General features: G+C 52.1%; 1 protein-coding gene across 2 annotated transcripts in view; it reads right to left on the bottom strand.

Annotated features, from left to right (window-relative positions):
* Nucleotides 1–229: 229 nt before the first annotated feature.
* The window catches only part of Col26a1 (collagen type XXVI alpha 1 chain), a 137562-nt gene continuing 117390 nt past the window's right edge, over nt 230–20401 (bottom strand). For both annotated transcript variants that reach the window (XM_087903513.1, XM_087903514.1), the window contains exons 5-12: nt 16492–16648; nt 12667–12765; nt 12126–12278; nt 9729–9812; nt 7802–7854; nt 5632–5682; nt 2202–2286; nt 230–1272 (exon numbers count right to left, since the gene is read on the bottom strand). In XM_087903513.1, coding sequence (XP_087759639.1) covers nt 1112–1272; nt 2202–2286; nt 5632–5682; nt 7802–7854; nt 9729–9812; nt 12126–12278; nt 12667–12765; nt 16492–16648 — 843 coding nt within the window. In that variant the 3' untranslated portion in view covers nt 230–1111. The remainder of the gene's footprint in view (nt 1273–2201; nt 2287–5631; nt 5683–7801; nt 7855–9728; nt 9813–12125; nt 12279–12666; nt 12766–16491; nt 16649–20401) is intronic.

The raw sequence follows: 20401 nt of genomic DNA, 5'->3' as shown, positions 1-20401 counted from the left end.
TTAGGGATGGTCACTCCTGCCAGGCAGGGAGACATACCTGAGGGTGGTTCCAGGCCTTTCTGCGCTGAGTACAAGGGGTTGTGGCCCGGTGAGAGGAGCACCAGGATAGGTGGGTCATAAGAAGCCAAGCACAAGCCAGAGAGGCCTTCAGCATTGTGGACCAGCTCTGCTAGGACCCCAGCCCCAAGGCATGGCCTCTAGCGAGCCTAGGACATGGGCAGTTGGATTCTCGGTCAAGGGGACATGGGCTTGTGTTCCAACCAAGCAGAAGGCTCTAGAGACTTCCATGAAAGACTGACAGAGATGGAGGCTGTAGGCCCTACCCTGGCTGGACAGTCCCATTAAATGCTCTCTCCTTCTCCATGGGGGAGAATAGGAGAGGGCCAGTGGGCTCAGCAAGCCTGGGAGACAGGAGGGAGCACTGCCAATCAGATCCAAAAGCCTTTCCTTCTCTCAGCCCCAAAGACCCTACCTCTTGGTCCCCAAGTCCCCTTGGAAGCTGGCCCTTGTCCCCAGATCTAGGAAGAGACCGGAAGAAGAGGGGCAGGTCCAAAGTCCTGTAGTGCTCCATGTCTCCTCAGGTGGCCCTGCCTCCCAGCAGCCCCGCTGCCTCAGGAGTGCCCTGGACCACATAACTCATGAAGAGGGGAAGAAACTAGCCAGGGTCCTAAGTCATGGCTTCGGCAACAGTGAGGCCTGGGTTAGGAGACCATACCTGCCCCCACTGATATCCAGGATCTGGTCACGTGGACTCTCCACACCTCGGTCCCCACGCTGAGTGGGGATTACAGACCTACCTTTTAAGGGTTAAATGAGACAGTATAGGGAAAGCACCTCGGCTGGCCCTGGCCCCTAAGGGAGCTGGGGTTCAGCCATTGAGAATCGTGATTATTCTCCTGCCTGCCATCCAGCCCACCCAGACCCCGTCTCCAGCCGGGAGTGGGAGGGCAGGGTGCTAGTCTGCGCTGGGCCTTGCCCCTTGGAGGCATCATCTGTCCCCACAGACTCCAGGCTCCCAATGCCTTTCACAATCGTCCCTGCCTGATGCCCAGCCCCACATGGGACATCTTCAGGATGCGGCAGCTGTTGAGCCCCAGGGCTGGGCTTGTTCTTACTTCCTGTCGCCAGCCCGGTCCACGCTCTTTTGTGCAGGATCAGGGCCCAGCAGGGCAGCCAGGATGCCATCAGGTTGAGGGCCTCCCCGCTTCATCTTGAGATTGGCTCTCAGGGCCGCGTCCTGCCCAGAGCCTCCTTCAGGGGAGGCCAGGGGATCTGGAAGGAGGGCAGCAGGGGTGTTCAAGACAGCCTCAGTGTACCCAGTGGCCTCTGTCCCCAGAGCCTGGGCAAGTCCAGTGAGAGGAGGCAAGTAGGCCTCGCTCACTCATTCACTAACACATTCACTCATTCACTAATGCACTCACTGATGTGTTCATTCAGCAGCATACACACGCATTCACCTATTAATTTACTCACCCATTCATACATACACTTCCCCATTCAACTTCCCCCACCCATTCATCTTCTTTCCCACTCATTCACCCCTGGAGTCAGGCTCATTCACTTTCCCATTCATTCACGTGCTCACCCCCTGTGCACCCTTTCACCCACCTACTCATGCCCGCATCCATCCGTTCATCCACCCCCCCTCCCCTTTCTCCCATCCACTCTTCCTCCTAGTCACCCTCCTGTCCGTTTGGTCCTCCGGTCACTACCTCTCGATTCACCTGCCCACTTATTCTTTAACCCATAGCAAGTGGCCTGAGCTCCAGACTCTGCAGAGGAACCAGTCACCCCCAGCTTAGATAAGGACTCCCCAGGGTATCGGGAAGATGCGGGGGGGGGGGACTCTTTCCATGGTGACAAGGACAATTGGGACAAAGAGGAGGACGCAGGACAGCTTCACCACATTCTGATGTGGTCAGTGGTCAGCGGTCAGCAGGTGGAGGGACTGGCCTGGGCAAGCCATAGAGATGGGAAGCAGCCCGGCTTGTGTAGGTGTGGCTGGTCATCCCCGTGATGCCAGGGAGTGGGGTTTTGACACAGAATGTCCTTGAGCAGATGAGGAACAGGATCACAGGGGTTTAGTGCAGGCCATCTAGCAATAACACGGTGGAGTTCCTGAAGCAGGGGAGCACACCGCTTTAGCAGCCCCCACGAGGTCAGTAGGTCATGGGAAAGTGGGAGGCCTCGTTGCTACTCACCGTGGACCCCAATCATGTGTTCCAGGATGAGGACCCTCTCTGCCAGGATCTTCAGGGCTTCTCGAAGCTGCTGCACACCCTCACCCTGGTGCGGATGAAAAGCCAAGTTCAGGGTCTCAGTCAGGCTGGGGTGGGACAGGAGCAGAGGCTATACAGACACAGTGGACAGTCCTCACAGCCCTGCCTCTTCTGCAATGTCCACACCACTACAAACAGACATCGGAGCCAAGCACCAGCTGCGTCCCAGGCTGGTGCTCCAAACAGGGTTCACCAACGGCCAACCCAAAACCCAGTCAGCCAGCATCCCCATAGTGACACAGCACAGGGCTTCAACTCTAGACCCAATGGGCTCAAGCCTAGGTTCTTCTCCTGCCGTGGTTTTCTAAGGGCTCCTTCCCAGCGTGCCCTATTATGATTTTGTTTGTCAGTTTGACACAAGATAGAGCTATCTGGAAAAAGTACCCTCAGTTGAGACAATGCCTCCATCAGACTGGCTTCTAGGCCAATCCATAGGGCATTTTCTTGATTTCTGATCGATGTGGGAGGGCACAGTCCACTGTGGGTGGCGCCATCCCCTGGGCAGGTGGCCCTGGACCGTATCAGAAAGCCAGCTGAGGAATCCACAGGAAGCAAGCCCTTAAGCAGCACTCCTCCATGGCTTCTGTGTCAGTTCCTGCCTCCAGCTTCCTGCCTTGAGTCTCTGCCTTGACTTCCCCTGATGACAGACTGTAACCTGCAAGCTGAGACACCCCTTTCCTCTCCACACCGCTTTCGGTCACGTCGTTTATCTCAGCAGAAGAAAGCAAACAGACAAGCAGCGGGTATTAACGGCCGAGCCGTCTGTCCAGCTCGGACTCCTCACGTGTTCTCAGGAGCCACGGCTGCAGCTCCAGCAGCCCTCTGCATCCCACCACATAAAAGATCATCTCAGAAAGGTCATGCAACTAAATGCAAGAGCCCGAGCCATAAAGCCTTTAGAAGGAAATGTAGGTGTCGGTAATTGTAACCTTGGGTTAGGTGGTGGCTTCTTTGATGTAGCACGTAACATACAAACAATGACTGGGAACAAAGACAAATCAAGTGCCTTAAATGAGATGTTCTTCCCCCACGAGGGATGCTGTCAAAATGAAAACTCATAAAATGAGAGAAAACTTTTGCAAATATTGGACTCACTATTGGATGGCTTTTAACCCGGAAATATGAAGAACTCTTGCAAGATTTGGCTTCCCCGATGACGGACTGTAACCCGAAATCCAAACGAACCCTTTCCTCCCCGAGTCACTTCGGTCACAATGTTTATCGCAGCAACAGAACTCTAACTAGGGCACCCAAAAGGTGAGAGCTCTCAACTCAGGGCCTACGGGTGGAGAAAATGACAGCGTCTGCCTGGACTGTCCACCTGAGAGCGTTGGCCAAATCAGCGTTGTGGAGCAGGCTGAGTCAAGCCAGAAAGAGACTAGAAACAGTCAAGCCTCCCCAGAGTGCTGGTAGGAGCTAGTGCCAAGCACATATCCAGAACTTCATTCCACGTGGCTTTGCGTGTGGAGATACCTGACCGTACCAAGGTAAGCTGCTGCCCTTTGAGAAGACGGGCACCAAGGCCACGGCAAACCAGGTGGCCAAGGGCAAGGCTGTCACTCCTGAGCTGGAGTCCGGGCGGATGTGTGGCTCTGCCTGTGGAACACGGCAGATCTGCTATCCCACTCAGAGTCAGAGAGGAGTCAAAGAGAATTCACTGGTTGCTAAGAGTGAAGTCCCCAGTAGGAAACAGAAGGCAGCTATGGGCAGGGTCCATGTCTCTTAGCCGGGGAGGGGCTCTGGGTGGGGGATAGGGTCTTCAGGGTTTCTCTGAGTTCCAGACAAGATATCCTTCTTTCCCTCCCTTCCCCTCCCCTCCTTCCTCTTTCCTCCTTCCTTCCCCTTTCTTTTTCCCCTTTCTTTTCTCCCCATCATTCCTCTCTCCTCCTCTTCCTCCCCTCTCCTTCCTCCCCCTTCCTTCCCTCCCTTCCACTTCCTTCCTCTTTCTTTTCCTTTCCCCTTTTCTCCCTGTCCTTCCCCTGACCTCTCTCCCTCTCCTCTTCCCCCTTCTCCCATCTTTCTGCCTCTTCCTCTCTCATTTGATTTCCCTTTTTCTTCCCTTCATCGTGTGCTTTGTTTCATTGTGGTTGTTTTTTAGACAGGGGCTCATTATGTAGCCCAGGCTAGCCTTGAACCCATGTCTTTTCTGTCTCAGCCTCCTGAACACCAGGATCTCCCATTCCTTACATAGAGCAAGAATTTCCCAAAGCTCCTATCACACTCCCCATACCCTGGTTCAACCTCACTCCCACAGTCCAGGCCTCCTCTACCCTGCTCACACTCCCCCAGCTCACCCCTTGCACACTTACAGGAAGCCCTCAGCAGGCACTTCCATTCCCAGCCGATTTTTGCTGTTGTCATTTATTTGTTTTTTGATCCCCACCCCCACTGGACCTCCATCTCCCAAGGTCCCTCATGCTGGCTGAGGACAACCTTGAACTTCATCCGTGATGGGCAAGTACTCTACCAACTGAGCCACATTCCCAGCCCTGCTTTTACAGCTTCCCATGGGGACCCCAGCACCCTAGTTCCTTCTTCTCAACCTCCAAGCTCGCGTCCCAGTTTTCACTTGCTTGCCCCAGGCTTTTCTTGTTCCCATCCTCCCTCATTAGGATCTGAAGTTGAAGCCCCTTCCTCCACCTGTCGCGCTTCACATCCACCAGCCCGCATCCTCCAAGTCACGGTGGCAGCTGCTCTTTGTAACCTGAGATTTGAAAAGGGGCAGTGTCTTCCTCACAGAATTGTGGTCCCCCACCAGCCACTCCTGAGAAGATTCCTCCCATGCCAGACCCCAGGGTCAGTTGCTGCAGCCGCGGCACGCCCACAGTTGCAAGAGTGTTCACACCGGCACCTTGTTGGGCTGGGAATTACCTGAGGACTAAGAGAGACTCTGTCCTCAGCAGCCAGTACCCAGCTCAGGGCTTGCCTCAGGGCACCCAGCTTTCACCTCTCATACAGGATGCTGTGGAATAATCCTTTTGTACACTGTGAAGATGTGTTGCTATAATTGGTTTAATAAAGAGCCAACTGGCCAATAGCTAAGCCAGTTGGTTAGGTGGTTAGGCAGGAGATCAGACTGAGAGAATGCTGGGATGAAGAAGGGCAGAGTCGCAAGGAGACACAGGAAGAAGAAAAATGAACATGCTGGGCTGAAAAAAGGTACCACCAGAACATGGTAGAATGTAGATAAGAAGTATAGGTTAATTTAAGCAGTAAAAACTAGTTAGTAACAAGCCTAAGCCATCAGCCCAACATGTATAATTAATAAGTCTCTGTGTGATTATTTGGGAGCTGGCTGACAGGATGGAAAATTCCACCCACAACAGAAGACGCTGCCAACAGGCACAGTTACCTCTGCAGCGGCGGCTTTGTCCTCTTCTCCTTCCTTCACACTGGGCTCACCCTAGGAAGCAAGTCTCATGGTCAAGATATTGGGTGACATGCAGAGACTGAAGACAGATGGTCTGGGGTGAGACAAGGGAGGGAGGGCAGACATCAGGACATTACATGTACAACCCATCATAGAGACATGTATTGGATCTGAAATGGGGGACTTGGGGAACTCATGTGTTAGCTCTTGTGGGTGTTCATTAAATCGCCTTTGCTTCTGGGCTCTGTTTCTCTGTCTATAAAATGGAACCAGTAAGACTAGCCTCATAGCATGGCATATGCATGGCCAATGACTACTTTGTGACTTTGAGAGGGTTGCTTAACCTCTCTGTGCCTCCATTGCTCACCTCTAAAGATGATTAATAATGATACCCATCTTACTGCTATAAAGGGGATGGAGTAGATTAACACTGAGCAGGAGCTTAAACTAGCCTGGGTTCTAGAAGTGTTGTCAAAGCTGTTGCTGCCATTTTTTTCACAAGGCAGAGGCACAGGAGAAGGTAAGTTTTGGAGGCTGACACTCCTGAGTCCAAAATTCCAGATGTACTATTGCGTAGCTGTGTGACTTTGGGGAAATCATTTAATCTCTCTGAGCATCACCTGCCAGTTCTGATAAATCAGTATAATAAAGTGTAGTCTGGATAACAGGTAGTGAGGCTTCAATACATGATGAAAGCTACTCCCTAATACTGTATGTATCAGCACACAGTAGGTATTCAGCAGAGACCATCCTCCACCCCCTGACCCTGATATCAGGCTTGAACATCAGTCTCTTTGGCCTTGGAGACTGAAGCTGAGACCCATAAATTCTTGTGTTTGAGAAGGGTCATGGAGGCCAGCTGTCTGAGCACCAGACTCTGGGAGGTCCAGAGAACCAAAGAGATCTTCCCAGGCACACAGATTATGAATCTATGGCCTTATGCTACACAATATTAATATAAAACTCCAGACGACTTGGTATATTAATCCAGGTAAGCTGTGACTAGACCTTCCCAGGACAAGTTCAAACTCAAGGCTATTTCCACTCTTGCCACACTCCCTGGAAGGAGTCCCGGGTGACCTCCAAGTCACCCCTTTTCTGTTGTGGCAGCTCGGACTGTACCTGATTCTTGCCCTCCAATTCATCTCCTAGATTGGATAGACAAGCCTATGTTTAGGGACACTATGGGGTTGAGCACAGACATGGCTCCCCATTTCCCAGTGCCCAGCCCATACTTACAGATGACCTTGCCACAACCCACTCCCCTATCAATCCCTGGAATAAAAGGTCAGTGGGGCTCTCCTGCCTTTGGTGTTTTCTGCCTCTGGTCCCACCTATACTGGGAACCAGCAGAAGAGGAAGCTAGAAGTTCAAACTTGGGACCTGACTGTATCTGCAACTCAGCCACAGCAGAAGTCTGACATTGAATCTTGGGCAAGCTTTTGATCTAATCTCTTATACAGTAAATCAATGCCAAGCATGAGTATTAAGCAGAGGAGGGAAACAGGTGACTTGGCACTTGGGCAGAAAAACCTACAAGTGGCTAAGGCAGAAATAGCCTTACATGTGCTGACCCAGCGTTTATATGTGCTGAACCCAGAACGTAAATATGGAACTGTATCCTGGCACCCAGATGATCACAATGTACTCTTCAACCTTTCACCAAGTTGGAACCCTAGCTCCCACACTCATGTGGTGAGCCAGAGGGACCTTCTAGAAATGCAAACAATTGCATAAGAAATCACTCCCAGCTCAATCAGTTCCATCTATATGACAGAAACCTTCACAGAGCTCCACAGATAAGACCCAGACACCTCACCTGGTCTCACACCCACTCTGCTTTCACTACCAGCCTTGTCCCTAGATCAGGGCACCAGCACTTGTACTTCCTTCTCTAAACTGATGGACCATATGGCTGGAGAGGCAGAGCAATTCTAGGCTTAGGGCCTTGCTTCCTCTCCAATAGGTGATCTCCAGGTAGAAACAAGGGTTCAGGCATCACTGGGTGACCTGCTGAGAATGGCTATGTGGCTTCCAGCAACATCTAAGCTCTCTGGGACTGAGCTCATCAAAAGAATGGGAGTTGCATCTCCTGGGACGTTAACGCTGCGGGCTATCCCCTATACTACACTAGAAATGGCTGACTCCTTACCTGGGATCCAGGCGCTCCTGGAGGTCCTGGAGGACCATGTGGTCCTGGGGGACCTGTGGGTAGAGTCGTTGGTGAACACTTAAGGACAGAAAACCTCACTGCTCCCCTATCGGATCTGAACAAGAACATCCCCAGCATTCTGACTTTGCCCTGGGTCATCCCCCTGCCCACTGGTAGCAAATGAATATTTGATGAATGAATATCAGAAAAGACTCAGATTCTCCATACCCCTCCCACCCTCAGTTCTCAGAGGCCCACCTCCATCCACCCATCTCCTTCCCTTCCTAATCCACCTGGTCACCCCAATCCTGAGACCTGGAGACTGAGGAGGGAGCTCATTCACAATGTCCCAGCCCAGTCTGTCAGTCTTCTGCCAATCTGGAAACCTAGAACCAGCCCCTCTGAAGCCCCACCCATTTTGCCTTGGTTACCATGAGCATTCACCCTGCCCATTAAGATCTCATACTTAGAAATACTCTGTCGGAGTCTCTGGAATCACCCCCCCACCCCGATTTTTAATAGACTTGCTAACTTGACAGTCATCTTGAGAATCATCTGAGAGGAGATGCCCCAATTGAGGGACTGCCCAAATTAGAAAGGCATGTGGGCATGTCTAGGAGATTGTCTTGAGTGTTAGTTGATGTAGGAGAACCAAGCCTATTGTGGGTAGCACCGCCCCCTAGGTGGGTGGTCCCTGTTGCGCAAGCCTGAACCTGTGAGGGAGCCATTAAGTAGCATTCTTCCATGGTTGCGGCCTCAGGTTCCTGCCCTGGCTTCCTTCAATGACAGACTGTGTTCTGTAAATTGAAATAAACTTGTCCTCCCCTAAGCTGCTTTTGGTCATGCATGGTGTTGGTCAGAGCAACTGGCTAGAAACTACAACACTCCCAAGTCCCAAGTCAGGCCCTCTTCATCCTTACCCCACAGATACCCTTCCAGAAAGTTCCACTGTTGCAGTTTCTTTTCATCGATTGATGAGCAAGCTCCCTATTATTCTTTCCTGGTTCTCTTAAGCAGCACTGGCTAAGAGGAACCCCAGGACTTCTCCCCTTTATTCTCCACATATCTTCGGTGTGAGACAGCCCCCGTTCATGGCCATCATGGGCTCCATGCCTATCTCCCCCCACAGACTTGCACATCCCAAGCCTCATGGAGCCCTAACCAGAGTGTGCCAATGTGGCCACTCTCAGGAGCAGACGTCCCAGATCACAGTCTAGTTATAAAACAAGTGCTGTCCTTGTATCCCAAACAGGGCAGAGGTGTGGCATGTCACCCAGAAGTCCTGAGTACCCCCATGAATCGGGTGCCTCACCGCTCTCAAATATAACCTTCTGTATGGACTCATTCATCTTCTTTCCAAATCTGTCTCTCACCATTGCTTTCTTTCGTTTTACAGAAGCGTGGGGAGGGAACTCAGATCCTTGTGCATGTTGAGCAGTGACTGTACCATTGAGCCACACTCCCATTCCCCCGCTGAGCCATAGCCCCTGTTCCTAGAACAGAGGGGAGCAGGGAGGCAGTGGCCACTTGCATTGCTTGTCTGTCCACTTATGGAACCCTTGGGGGCACACACATGTGCCTCTGTGTACACAGAGGGTCTGTGAAGGATGGGGCATAGACCGCCCAACTGCCCTTCAGTTGCCCCAAGAACCCTGGGCTCAGTACTAAGGATGAAGCTAGGTAGTGTGCTTGACTGGTTGGGTTCCTAGCATAACACAAACCAGGTGGAGTGGGACTACTACAGCAATCCCAGAACTTGGGAGCTAGAGGCAGGAGGATTGGAAGTCATGGGTTATCTTTGGTCACACAGAGAATGAGAGGCCAGCCTGGGCTACATGCTACCCCATCTCAACAAATAAATAGATAAAGTAGAAAAAAGACCTTTGTGTTCAGGACAAGCCCAAGAAGGAATGTTCAATTCACTCACCAGGGGGGCCAGGGGGACCCCGGGGACCTGGGACACCTGTCAGCACTGTGTCAACGACAGCAGGGTTCAGCTGGGAGTCTCCATCTGCAGACAGAGTCACATGATCAGTGATCAGGTGGGGTGAAGGTGGCCAATCTGGAGGCCAAGTCTGAGGGGTTAGTGGGCTCCCCAGAGCTGAGTCCAGCACCCTCACCCTGTGTGTGAATGGACACACTACATTTATTGTTCAGAAGCAGTCAGGGTTAGGGGTGGGGTGGTGGATCAGTGGTTAAAGCACTTGTCACACAAGCTTGAAGACCTAAGTTTGAATCCCCAGTGTCCACATAAAAGCTGGGAGTGGTAGCGCCTGCCTGCAATCTCAACACTGGGGCCTGGAAACACCAGCTTTGTTGACCACCCAATCAGCACGCTCCAGGTTCAGTGGGAGACCCTGTCTCAAATAATAACATGGAGAGCAATGGTGGGAGGCACTCAGCTCAACCATTGCTCTTTACACACACAGGTACACACCTGCACAAACACATACATAGCACACACACATGTTCACGCATGTACACACGCATGCATGCATACATGTACATCAGGGTGGACCCTCTGTTGGGCTCCTCATGGCTTATGGGTATATTTAAGTGGTCATTATGATCATTACCTGCTCCTCAACACATCTACCTGTTCCCTAAGTAGGGTCATTTCTTCAGGGAAGCCCGGGCTACAGACGAAAGTCGGAACTGGCTTCTGCCCTACCTGGGACCCTCTGAATACACCTAGACTCCCATCTGACCTTGGGGACAAGCCCAACTTTGACTGTAAGCACTCAGGGACTGTGTGTTTCAACCTCCAGAGTGGCTCCCTTAGGGAGCATGGCCACCTGGCTTTACAACTGGGGAAACTGAGGCCTGGACTCAGGAAGTTATCAGTGCCGAGGTGAGGTTTGTGTTATGTGTGTGTGTGTGGGGGGATGAACAGGGATCTCTCCTCCTCCATTACTGTGACAGCTAACATGAACTCGGACCCATACTGTCAGTCACGGCACCTACCCTTCCTCTTTTTCGGGATTTCACTTGGGGAACTGGCAAGATGGCTCAGAGGGTAAAGGCATCTGCCACCAAGCCTGACAGCCAGAGTTTGATACCCAGGACCTTCAAGGTAGGTGGAAAGAACTGACTTCTACAAGTGGTCCGTCCTATGACCTCTACACATGAACTATGGCGTGCCCCTACTGAAAAATAAATATATTAAGCTTACTTTAGTTTACTCTTCTTTTGACGCAATTGTTTATTTATTTATGTGGTACTGGAGAGTGAGTCCCACGTCTCATGCATACTACACAGGTGCTCTACCACTGACCACACCCCAGCCCCTCACTGGGGGAGTCTAGGCAGGTGCTCTACCACTGAGCCACACCCCAGCCCCTCACTGGGGGATTCTTGGCAGGTGCTCTACCACTGACCACACCCCAGCCCCTCACTGGGGGATTCTAGGCAGGAGCTCTACCACTGACCACACCCCAGCCCCTCACTGGGGGATTCTAGGCAGGAGCTCGATCACTGAGCCATGTGCCCCAGTCCTAATTTTTTTTAAAATACACTTTGATCTTTTTCTTTTGAGACAGGGTTTCCCTGTGTAGCTTAGACAGGCCTTGGGTTTGTTTTGTATCCCAGATTGGGATACATACCTACTAAAACTAGCAGTAATTGTCCTGCCTCAGCTTCCTGAGAGCTGGAACTTGGGTTGTGATACCATGCCAGCTTCTCGAAGATTTTAAAATAACCCCAGGGCTAGGTTTAGGTTTGGGGTTAGGGTTAGCATTAGGGCTAGGGTTAGCATTTGGATTAGGGATAGGGATATAGTTAGGGTTATGTTTTGGGTTAGTATTTGATCACTAATTAAAATTGCTGCTCCTTTCAGCGTGACAGACTCTAACCCTCCTCCACGTCCCTTGGAATCTTTGACCCTTATGGGCTGTGTCCTCATAAACAGTTATGTTTTGTACTCAGTGGCTCACAGCCACACTGAGGTCCCCGAGAGACCACGTTGATGTGTTTCATTACATTTTGTGTTCAGTAAACACTGTTGAGTGTCTCATTGTGAGGAGGCCCTTGGCAGGAAATGTGACAAGGGGTATCTGATGTGTGTTTGCCTTGCCAGCTAATATAGCCAATTGCAGTTGCAAGTGGAATATGTCAGACCCAGCAAGATGAGCCTTGAGGGCAAGAGCAGGGTTGGACACAATGCCATTTTCTCAGGCAATCCTCCTTCAGAACAAAGTCTCAATTCCCGGCTGATCCCCACCATGGTGGGCTCTCAGCTTCTCTGGGATCCCTAGGGAAAATCTAGTTTTCCCAGACAGACAACTTAGCTTACCCGGTCCCTCCCAATCCGGCACCCAGCACTTACTCTCCTTATCTGTGGGTGGTTGCAGGGAATAGAGGACGCCTTGGGGGCTGTTTGGCAAGAGGCTGGGACTTCCTGCTGGGCCAGGAGGGCCTGGTGGACCAGGGCGTCCCATCTCTCCAGGAAGTCCGCGTGGCCCTGGTGGCCCCAAGAGACCTACAATGCAGAGCAAAGGGTTTAGGTGAGACTGACCTCTGTGACGTCACAGACGGGTAACCAAAGGCCCTGAAGGGCAGAGGACTGGCCTGCGTCATTTGGGCACTCAGTGACAGGCTGGGGTTCTGCAGCACGCAGGGGATCATAGGATTCCTGGGTGGTGTTTCGGGTGCTTGGAACAAACCCTAGTCCTTAGCAGTCCCACCCCACCCCAAAGGCCCTTGTGGAATTTTGTCCTGTAGTACCCCAATATTGGAGAGGGAGGAGGGTGAGGAAAAATGCAATGGATTTGGGGCTAACAAGCAAGACTAGGGTGCACAAAATGGCACCCCTGCTCGGGTACAAAGCAAGTCACAGTCTCTGACTCTAGGGGACAAAGGTTCCTTACCTGGAGGTCCCACTGGTCCCTTTTCTCCTGTCTGGCCCCGGTCACCTTTGGAACCTGGGGGCCCTGCAGGCCCTGGTGGTCCCATCTGTCCTGGAGGCCCTGGGGGAGAGAATAACGGACGAACACTGTGGACTCAGAGTGCCATGGAGGCTCCAGTTCTGGGCACATAGACTATGTGCTCAGATGAGTTGTTGACAGGGGCTCTACTCCTGAGCCACACCCCAGCCGCTCACTGGGGGATTCTAGTCAGGGGCTCTACCCCTGAGCCACACCCCAGCCGCTCACTGGGGGATTCTAGGCAGGGGCTCTACCCCTGAGCCACACCCCAGTCCCTCACTGGGGATTCTAGGCAGGGACTCTACCACTGAGTCATGCCCCAGCCTCCTGGGTGTACCAATCATTAGAGTTGACAAGCTGTCTTTCCCTTCTGAGATCCTAATAACTGTGTTTGTTCTCCCCTTTTACATGTGGGTAAACTGAGCAGCAGAGAGGCGTGACCTCCTGCTCCTGGCTACAGAGCCAGGCTGTAGCTCATTTTCACAGGTCAAATCCGTTCTTGTTGTCTTCTTGCTTAAGGTCCAGCACTTGTGGCAGCTGAGCCCAAGCTACCCTGAAGGGTCTGCAGGGTCAGGCCTCCTGCCATGTCCTCTTGAAATGTTCTAGAGGCCTGAGAGCAACCGTGGTGCAGGTCCAGTTATCCCAGCGCTTCAGAAGCAGAGGCAGGAGAATCAAACGTTCAGGGATAGTCTGGAGACAGGAACTTTATCTCACAGTTAAGTCAACTGAGGGTCATTCATGGTGCTCAGCATTTAAAGTGCATTAGACCCTGGTCCATGAGGAAGAGTTGGGCTGGCGGTGTGTGTGTGTGTGTGTGTGTGTGTGTGTGTGTGTGTGTGTGTGTGTGTGTGTGTGTTCTAAAAAGTGCCTCTTGCTGGGGACTTCCTCAGGTCAGGGAGGCAGGAGTCACCATTAGTAGGGAGTGTCTGCCACCTTCTGGCCATTGCTGGAACTTCAATTTCTCTGATAAAGTCCCAGCCAAGCTCATCAGTGAGTTTTCAGACAATCCACGAAGGAAATTTGGGGCCTGTGTCCTTGGGGAGATGGGATAAAGGGCAGTTGTGTAAACTCAGAGGTGAATCCTGGGATTCGCTGGAAGGAGAAAAAGAGGAGCAAATCTTGCCCCCGGGGTCTTGTGGGGCTGTGGATCACCAGCAAACTGGGTGACCTTGGGTCAGTTACCTCTGTTAATTCTGCTGTTCACACGCTTTGATAAAGCCAGGCCTGACTGTCTGCCGCTGTAACCCCAGCACTATTGGAGTGGGGTGCTAGAGATGAGGGGACCACTGGGGGCTTGTGAGCCTCCAGCCTACATCCAAGTTCAGCGAGAGACCCTGTCTCAATGGAATAAGGTGGGGGGTGACAGACATCCTCCTAGGGACCTTGTGTGGGGACACACAGGAAGTTATGAAAATATCTAGGGACTAACCCTGTGGAGACAATGACCCTGTCAACCTTCTAGTTAATTGCCCTCCCCACAAACACCCCCACAGTCAACAGCCTGAAGCCAGCACGAGCCAGGTGTTCTAGTCAGCGTTAACATCAACTTGACACACAGCCTGAGTCACCTGACAAGTCAGTCTCAGCTGAGAAACTGCCTAGACAAGATTGGCCTGGGGCGCATCTGTGGGGGTTTGTCTTGCAGGTCAACTGAAGTAGGAGGCCCAGCACACTGTGAGGTGGTGCCATCCCAAGGCAGGTGGTCTGGTCTGTATATGAAAGCTAGGTAAGCATAAGCCTGGGAGTGAGCTGGGAGTGTGAGCCTGGGAGTGAGCCAGGAGTGTGAGCCGGGAGTGTGAGCTGGGAGTGAGCCGGGAGTGTGAGCTGGGAATGATCCGGGAGTGTGAGCAGGAAGTGTAAGCCAGGAGTGACTTGGGAGTGAGCCAGGAGTGTGAGCAGGGAGTGAGCTGGGAGTGTAAGGTGGGAGTGAGCTGGGAGTGTGAGCAGGAAATGTGAGCCAGGACTGAGCCAGGAGTGTGAGCAGGGAGTGTGAGCCAGGAGTGTGAGCCGGGAGTGTGAGCTGGGAGTGTGAGCCAGGAGTGTGAGCTGGGAGTGTGAGCTGGGAGTGTGAGCCGGGAGTAAGCCAGGAGTGAGCTGGGAGTGAGCCAGGAGTGAGCCAGGACTGTGAGCAGGCTAAAGTTCACTTCACAGTTTTTGCTTCAACTTCCTTCCCTGACTTCCTTCAATAACGGACTGATCTGTAAATGAAAACAAACCCTCACTTCCCCTAAGCCGCTATTTCTTCAGAGTGTTTCATCCAGCAACGGGAAAGACACCAGGACAGGCAGGCACTGACAACTGCAACCGAGTCGGCTACAAATGACAGCGCCGTTCTGCTGCCTGGTCGCAGAGCCTGGACCTCCAGGGGAAATCTATAGAAGGGACGTTTTATTTTCGCTCTTGACAAGAAGCCGAGTATGGTGGCCCAGGTCTACCATTCTAGCACACAGAAAGCTGGAGCAGGAAGACTGGGCTCAGGACAACGGAGCTCAGAGTGGCTCTACAGGGTTCCACGTGTCTTAGGAGCAGCTGGATACTTCCAGACCTTTCTTTTCTCTTTTTGTTTATTGCCATCCTGGGAAATGACCCCAGACCCTCACACATAATAAGCAGGTGCTCTACCTCTGAGCCACACCCCAGTCCCTTGTATTCTTTGAGACAGGGTAGTGTTTTGCTAAGCCGCCCAGGCTGGTTTTAAATTCACTCTGTGGCTCAGGCAGACCTTAAGTTTATAATCCCCCCCCCCACCTTTTGTTGGGATAGGGTGTTTCTATGTAACAGCTCTGGCTGTTGTGGAACTCACTTCATAGACCAGACCAGGATGGCCTCTAACTCACAGAGATCCGCCTGCCTCTGCCTCCCGAGTGCTGGGATTAAAGGCGTGCGCCACCACCACCTGGCTAAAGTTTTGTTCTATTTGATTTGAGTTGATTTTCCCCCAAGACAGGGTTTCTCTGTGAAACAGTCCTGCTGTCCTGGAACTCACTCTGTAGGCCAGGCTAGCTTCCAACTCACAGAGATCTGTCTGCCTCTGCCTCCCGAGTGCTGGGATTAAAAGTGTGCAACACTATGCCCGGATCCTCAATTCTCTCCTTCTACCAGGTGGAGCTGGAGGACTGAACTCAGGTTCTCAGGCTTGATGGCAAGTGCTTTTACCTGCCGAACCATCTTGCTAGTTTAAGATTACCCTTTTAGAAGATCCTTTATGTTGGTCGTAAGGGTGCTGGGGATTGAACCCAGGACACTTCTCCATCACCAAGTTATACTTACACCCTCCAAGTTATACTGTGAAAGGGATAAACGGTGAATTCTATGTTTGTGGATTTATTTCAATTAGAAAAAGAAATAGAAACTGAGCAGTGGTGGCGCATGCCTTTAATCCCAGCACTCGGGAGGCAGAGGCAGGTGGATCTCTATGAGTTCGAGGCCAGCTTGGTCTACAGAGTGAGTTCCAGGACAGCCAAAGATACACAGAGAAACCCTGTCTCAAAAAACAAAACAAAACAAGAAACCTTATAATCCTCTTGCCTCAGCCTCCCAGGTAGCTGGGATCACAGACCTGGCCAGATCTTACACTATTCTAAGAAGAATGTGAACTCCTGATGTTATGCTTAATCCACCATTTTTTTAGCAATTACTTCAAGTTTCAACACACTACATGAGCAAATCAGACCCAGGAGGCCAGGGTGTGGCCTATGTGTGGAGGCCCTGGGTTCCCACTCTGACCTCATTCCCTGGCCGGATTCCTCCCCTGTGGGCCCCGCTCACCAGCTGGACCTGTGGGTCTTCTCCTTCGGGGCCCTGGGTGAGCAATGGGAATGGCATCTGGCAAGAAGTCCTCATTCCAGGTTGGCGGGGTGCTCTGCGGGGGTGGCAGGTCATTGTCTGGGCCTGAAGGCTGCTCAGCGGCTTCCAGCAAGAGGACCTAGTCAGAAAATGGAGGAAGGTCAGGCCCTGGCTAGCAAGGACGGGGGTAGATAACAGGCAAAAAGAATGGGGCCTAAGTACACAACGGAGTATTATTCAGCCATCAAGAGGAGCGCCGTTTGCAGAGAGATTGTCAGGCCAAGCAAAATATAACAGACTCAGAAAGACAAATACCGTACATTTCTCCCATGCTCAGGATCTCTCTCTCTCTGTTTCTCTCTCCGAGTTGAATGCAATTAAAATACACGAAAAATACAGCACGTGCTTTTAGACAACTAAAAACATACATGGGCTGGCAAGATGGCTCAGCAAGTAAACATGCTTGCCACCAAACCCGACGACCCAAGTTCAATCCCTGAGACCCACACCGTGCAAGGAGAGAGCCGACTCCTACTGGTTGTCCTCTGGCCTTCAATGTGCCCTGTGGCATGTGCATGCCCCTAACCCCTCACCCACAATAAATAAATAAAATTAAAACTCTTAGTGAAAATGGAAATAAAGTTGGGCATGATGGGCAAACCCGTGTCCTCATGGGCACACCCGTGTCTTCAGTATTTGGGAGGTGGTGACAGGAAGATTAAGAGTTAAGAGTTTGAGGCCAGCCTGGGGTACATAGGAGTTCATGGCTAGCCTGGGCTACATGAGACTGTGTGTGTTGTTGTTGTTGCTGTTGCTGTTGTTGAAGCAGAACAGGGACACGGATGTGCAAGGACACATGCCCCTGATGGTCCCTGAGACTCAGCAGTCCCCTGCTCATGGTGGGTTATGCCTCTGAGCAGGGACACATCCCTTGGTAGGTGCATCCTTGTTCTTCCTCTCTCCTTCCTCATCAGAGGTGTTGTGACTCTCCAGACCTTCCAGTTCACTCTATAGCCACTCGTCACTGTGACTGAGTGATGCCAAGCTCCCACTTCACTGACATGTGAGACTGTGGGCATGCGCTCTGTCCCCTCTCTTTGTGGCTTGGTGCTCAAATTCCTTCACTGGGGAATAACAGAGGATGGATGAACGGACAGACAGATGGGAGGAAGGATGGTTGCTATAGGGATGGGTGGATGGGTGGGTGGATGGGTGGGTGGATGATGGGTAAGTGGGTGGATGGGTGGGTGGGTAGGTGGGTGGATGGTGGGGAAGTGGACAGATGTATAGATGGGGGAGCTGAATGAGGAAGGAAGATGTACATGGCCCGTTTTGGTCCATGGCCCTTGATAACCACCTAGCAAAACTACAAGGAGACAGTGGCTCCCCAGTACCCTCTGCCCTTCCCTCTCCCCTCAGTGAAGGCGGGGCTCAAAGACGGCAAAGGCCTGTGCCTGGAACTCTTTCCCTCAATTCGCCTTTTAAAGAAATACAGCAAAACCCATGACTTTATGTGTTGGCTTTTAAAGAGTTATTTATTTTTATTTTATGTGAGTGTTTTTTTTCCTGCATGTATGTCTGTGCACCATGTGTTTGCCTGGTGCCCACGGAGGTCACAACAGGGTATCAGATCCTTTGGAACTGGAGTTATGGAGAACTGTGAGTCATCATGCGGGTGCTAAAATCCAAACCTGGGTCTTCAGAAAGAGCACAAAGTGCTCTTAACTGTTGAGTTATTTCTCCAGCCCTTTCGTGTGCGGATTAAAAATCAATAATAAATAAATAAAATTAAAATGTCCAAATCCAGTGGCTCTTGGCTATTCCAGCTATGTCCAGCAGAGGGCGCTGTGTGTCTGAGCTGGGCCACTGCTCTGGGAGTCTAGTCTGGAGTTTGGTGGGCCCTAGGGTAAAGAGGGGTACATTTGGGAACTCTGTTACTCCCACTGATGCTGACAATCAAAGAGATAAACAGCCCTCTGGGGCCTCGGCTAACCTGAGGTTCCACAGGCGGTATGCCTTTCCAGTTCAGCTGTGTGGGACCCCTCTCCACCTGGTACCAGGGCTACTCTCCTAATCCACTCTCTTTGATCCTTGAGCCAGGAAGAGTCCCTGGATCCTCCCCACACACGAACTGGAAATGAAGGCTCAGAGACTGCACATAATTCCTTTGAGGTCACCCAGGGAGCGAGTGGTCAGCCTTGGATCTCCCGCCCCGCCCCCTCCCCCCCCCCCCCCCCCCCCGCCGCGCCCCGTAGTCCGCAGGACAAAGGGAGGGTTCTGAATCCTGCCCCAGCCCGTGGGCATCCCAGACCTCTGGCTACTGTTGGGTGTGCTGCAGAGGTGCGCGCGGGGGGGGGGGGGGGGGTAATGGAAGAAATGTGTCTGCGGATGGCATGAGCTTGGTGACTCAGAGCAGTGGGTGTGAACATGGCGTGTCAGGAGCCTGAAGCCCCTGTGGCAGATGGTGGAAGGATGCTCCTCCACTTTTGCCACTTTTGCCTGGGTACTGAGAACACAAAGATGTTGTCCATTAAACAGCGGCAGGCTTGGGGTACAGTTGACAAGTAGTTGGGGTGCACCATATCCCAGTATCCTCTAGGCTTTAGAGATGAGCAAGGGGACAGTCCCAGGTACATGAAACGGAATTAGAGCCACGTGAGAGGGTGGGGGAGGGGATGGGGAGCCGTGGGACGGGGGAGGGAACCAGGACAAACAGCAAGCCAGAGCGATCCAGGAAGAAGTGTCCACCCTGTGTCTCTGAGGATTGACCCTGATACTCTTTCCTGCTAAATTCGGGGCTCCTTCTAAGGGATCTGCCACCAGCTCTTTGCTTTGGCATGAAATGCTTGGCTGACTCCTTCTAGATACTTCCACATGGCCACCATGGCCCACAGAGCCCATGAACCTAGGCAGAGGTGTCCCAGCCTCGGTTAAATTTGAGTCTACCTCAGTCTGAGTTCCTGCACTCACGGCTTGGCATGGCTGACCTCCCAGGGGAAGAATCCCACTGCGCCCTGACTGAGTTTAACAGGACTGACATGGAGCACAGTCCAGGAAAGCCAGACTATGGACTGGTGAGATGGCTCAGGGGGTAGAGGTGCTTGCTGCCAAGCCTGTCAACCTGAACTTGATCCCCAAGATCCACATGGTGGAAGGAAAGGAGCGACTTTTGCAAGCTGTTCTCTGCTTGTGTGTGTGTGTGTGTGTGTGTGTGTGCGCGTGTGTGTGTGTGCGACACTGTGGAATGCATACCTGCACTCACGAGCATATGTGTGACCATCCTCACACCCAGTGAATCAAGAAAAAGAAACAGTAGGAAGGAAGGGAGGGAGGGAGGGAGGGAGAGAGAGAGAGAGAGAGAGAGAAAGGAAAAACAGACTACAGATCTTCTGAGACAGTGGCCCGATGATGATGTCGTGACAATCAGGTCTCCACCTTCCTCCATTAGAGACCTGAATGCTGGGATTTGTGTAAGTTTCACTTCTTGGGGTCCCCCTCAGCCCTTAGGGGTTGTGAAGTGGGAACTGGAAAAGCAGAGGATGGATTACGGGAGAGGAGCCAGGCCCCTGCTGGTCTCCTGTCCACCTCGTTCATCCAGGATGAGAGGAAGCCTACCCTAATGGCTGCCTGTCCCTCACCTTTCCCTTCATACCTTGCTCTTGAACTTCCCATTGTGTTGTGTCTGTGTGTGTGGTTCAGAGACAGAAGCACAATTAGCTGTCAATGGTGTCGGTCTCTTTCTCCTGGGCCAGGGGCTCGTCTTCCTGGCTGGTGACCCCTGGGTGACCCCACAGCCCAGGGCTGGCCCGTGGGACACAACAATTCTGTTGGAGCACTCTGTCTCACCTTTGCTTTGTCTACATTATTGATACAGGGTGACAATGGGACAGCG

The sequence above is a fragment of the Myodes glareolus genome, chromosome 2 (genome assembly GCF_982192425.1).
Source record: "Myodes glareolus chromosome 2, mMyoGla1.1, whole genome shotgun sequence".
Taxonomy (NCBI): Eukaryota; Metazoa; Chordata; class Mammalia; order Rodentia; family Cricetidae; genus Myodes; species Myodes glareolus.
Note: the sequence above shows the minus strand (reverse complement) of the source record. Positions and strands in the feature narration are given on the sequence as shown.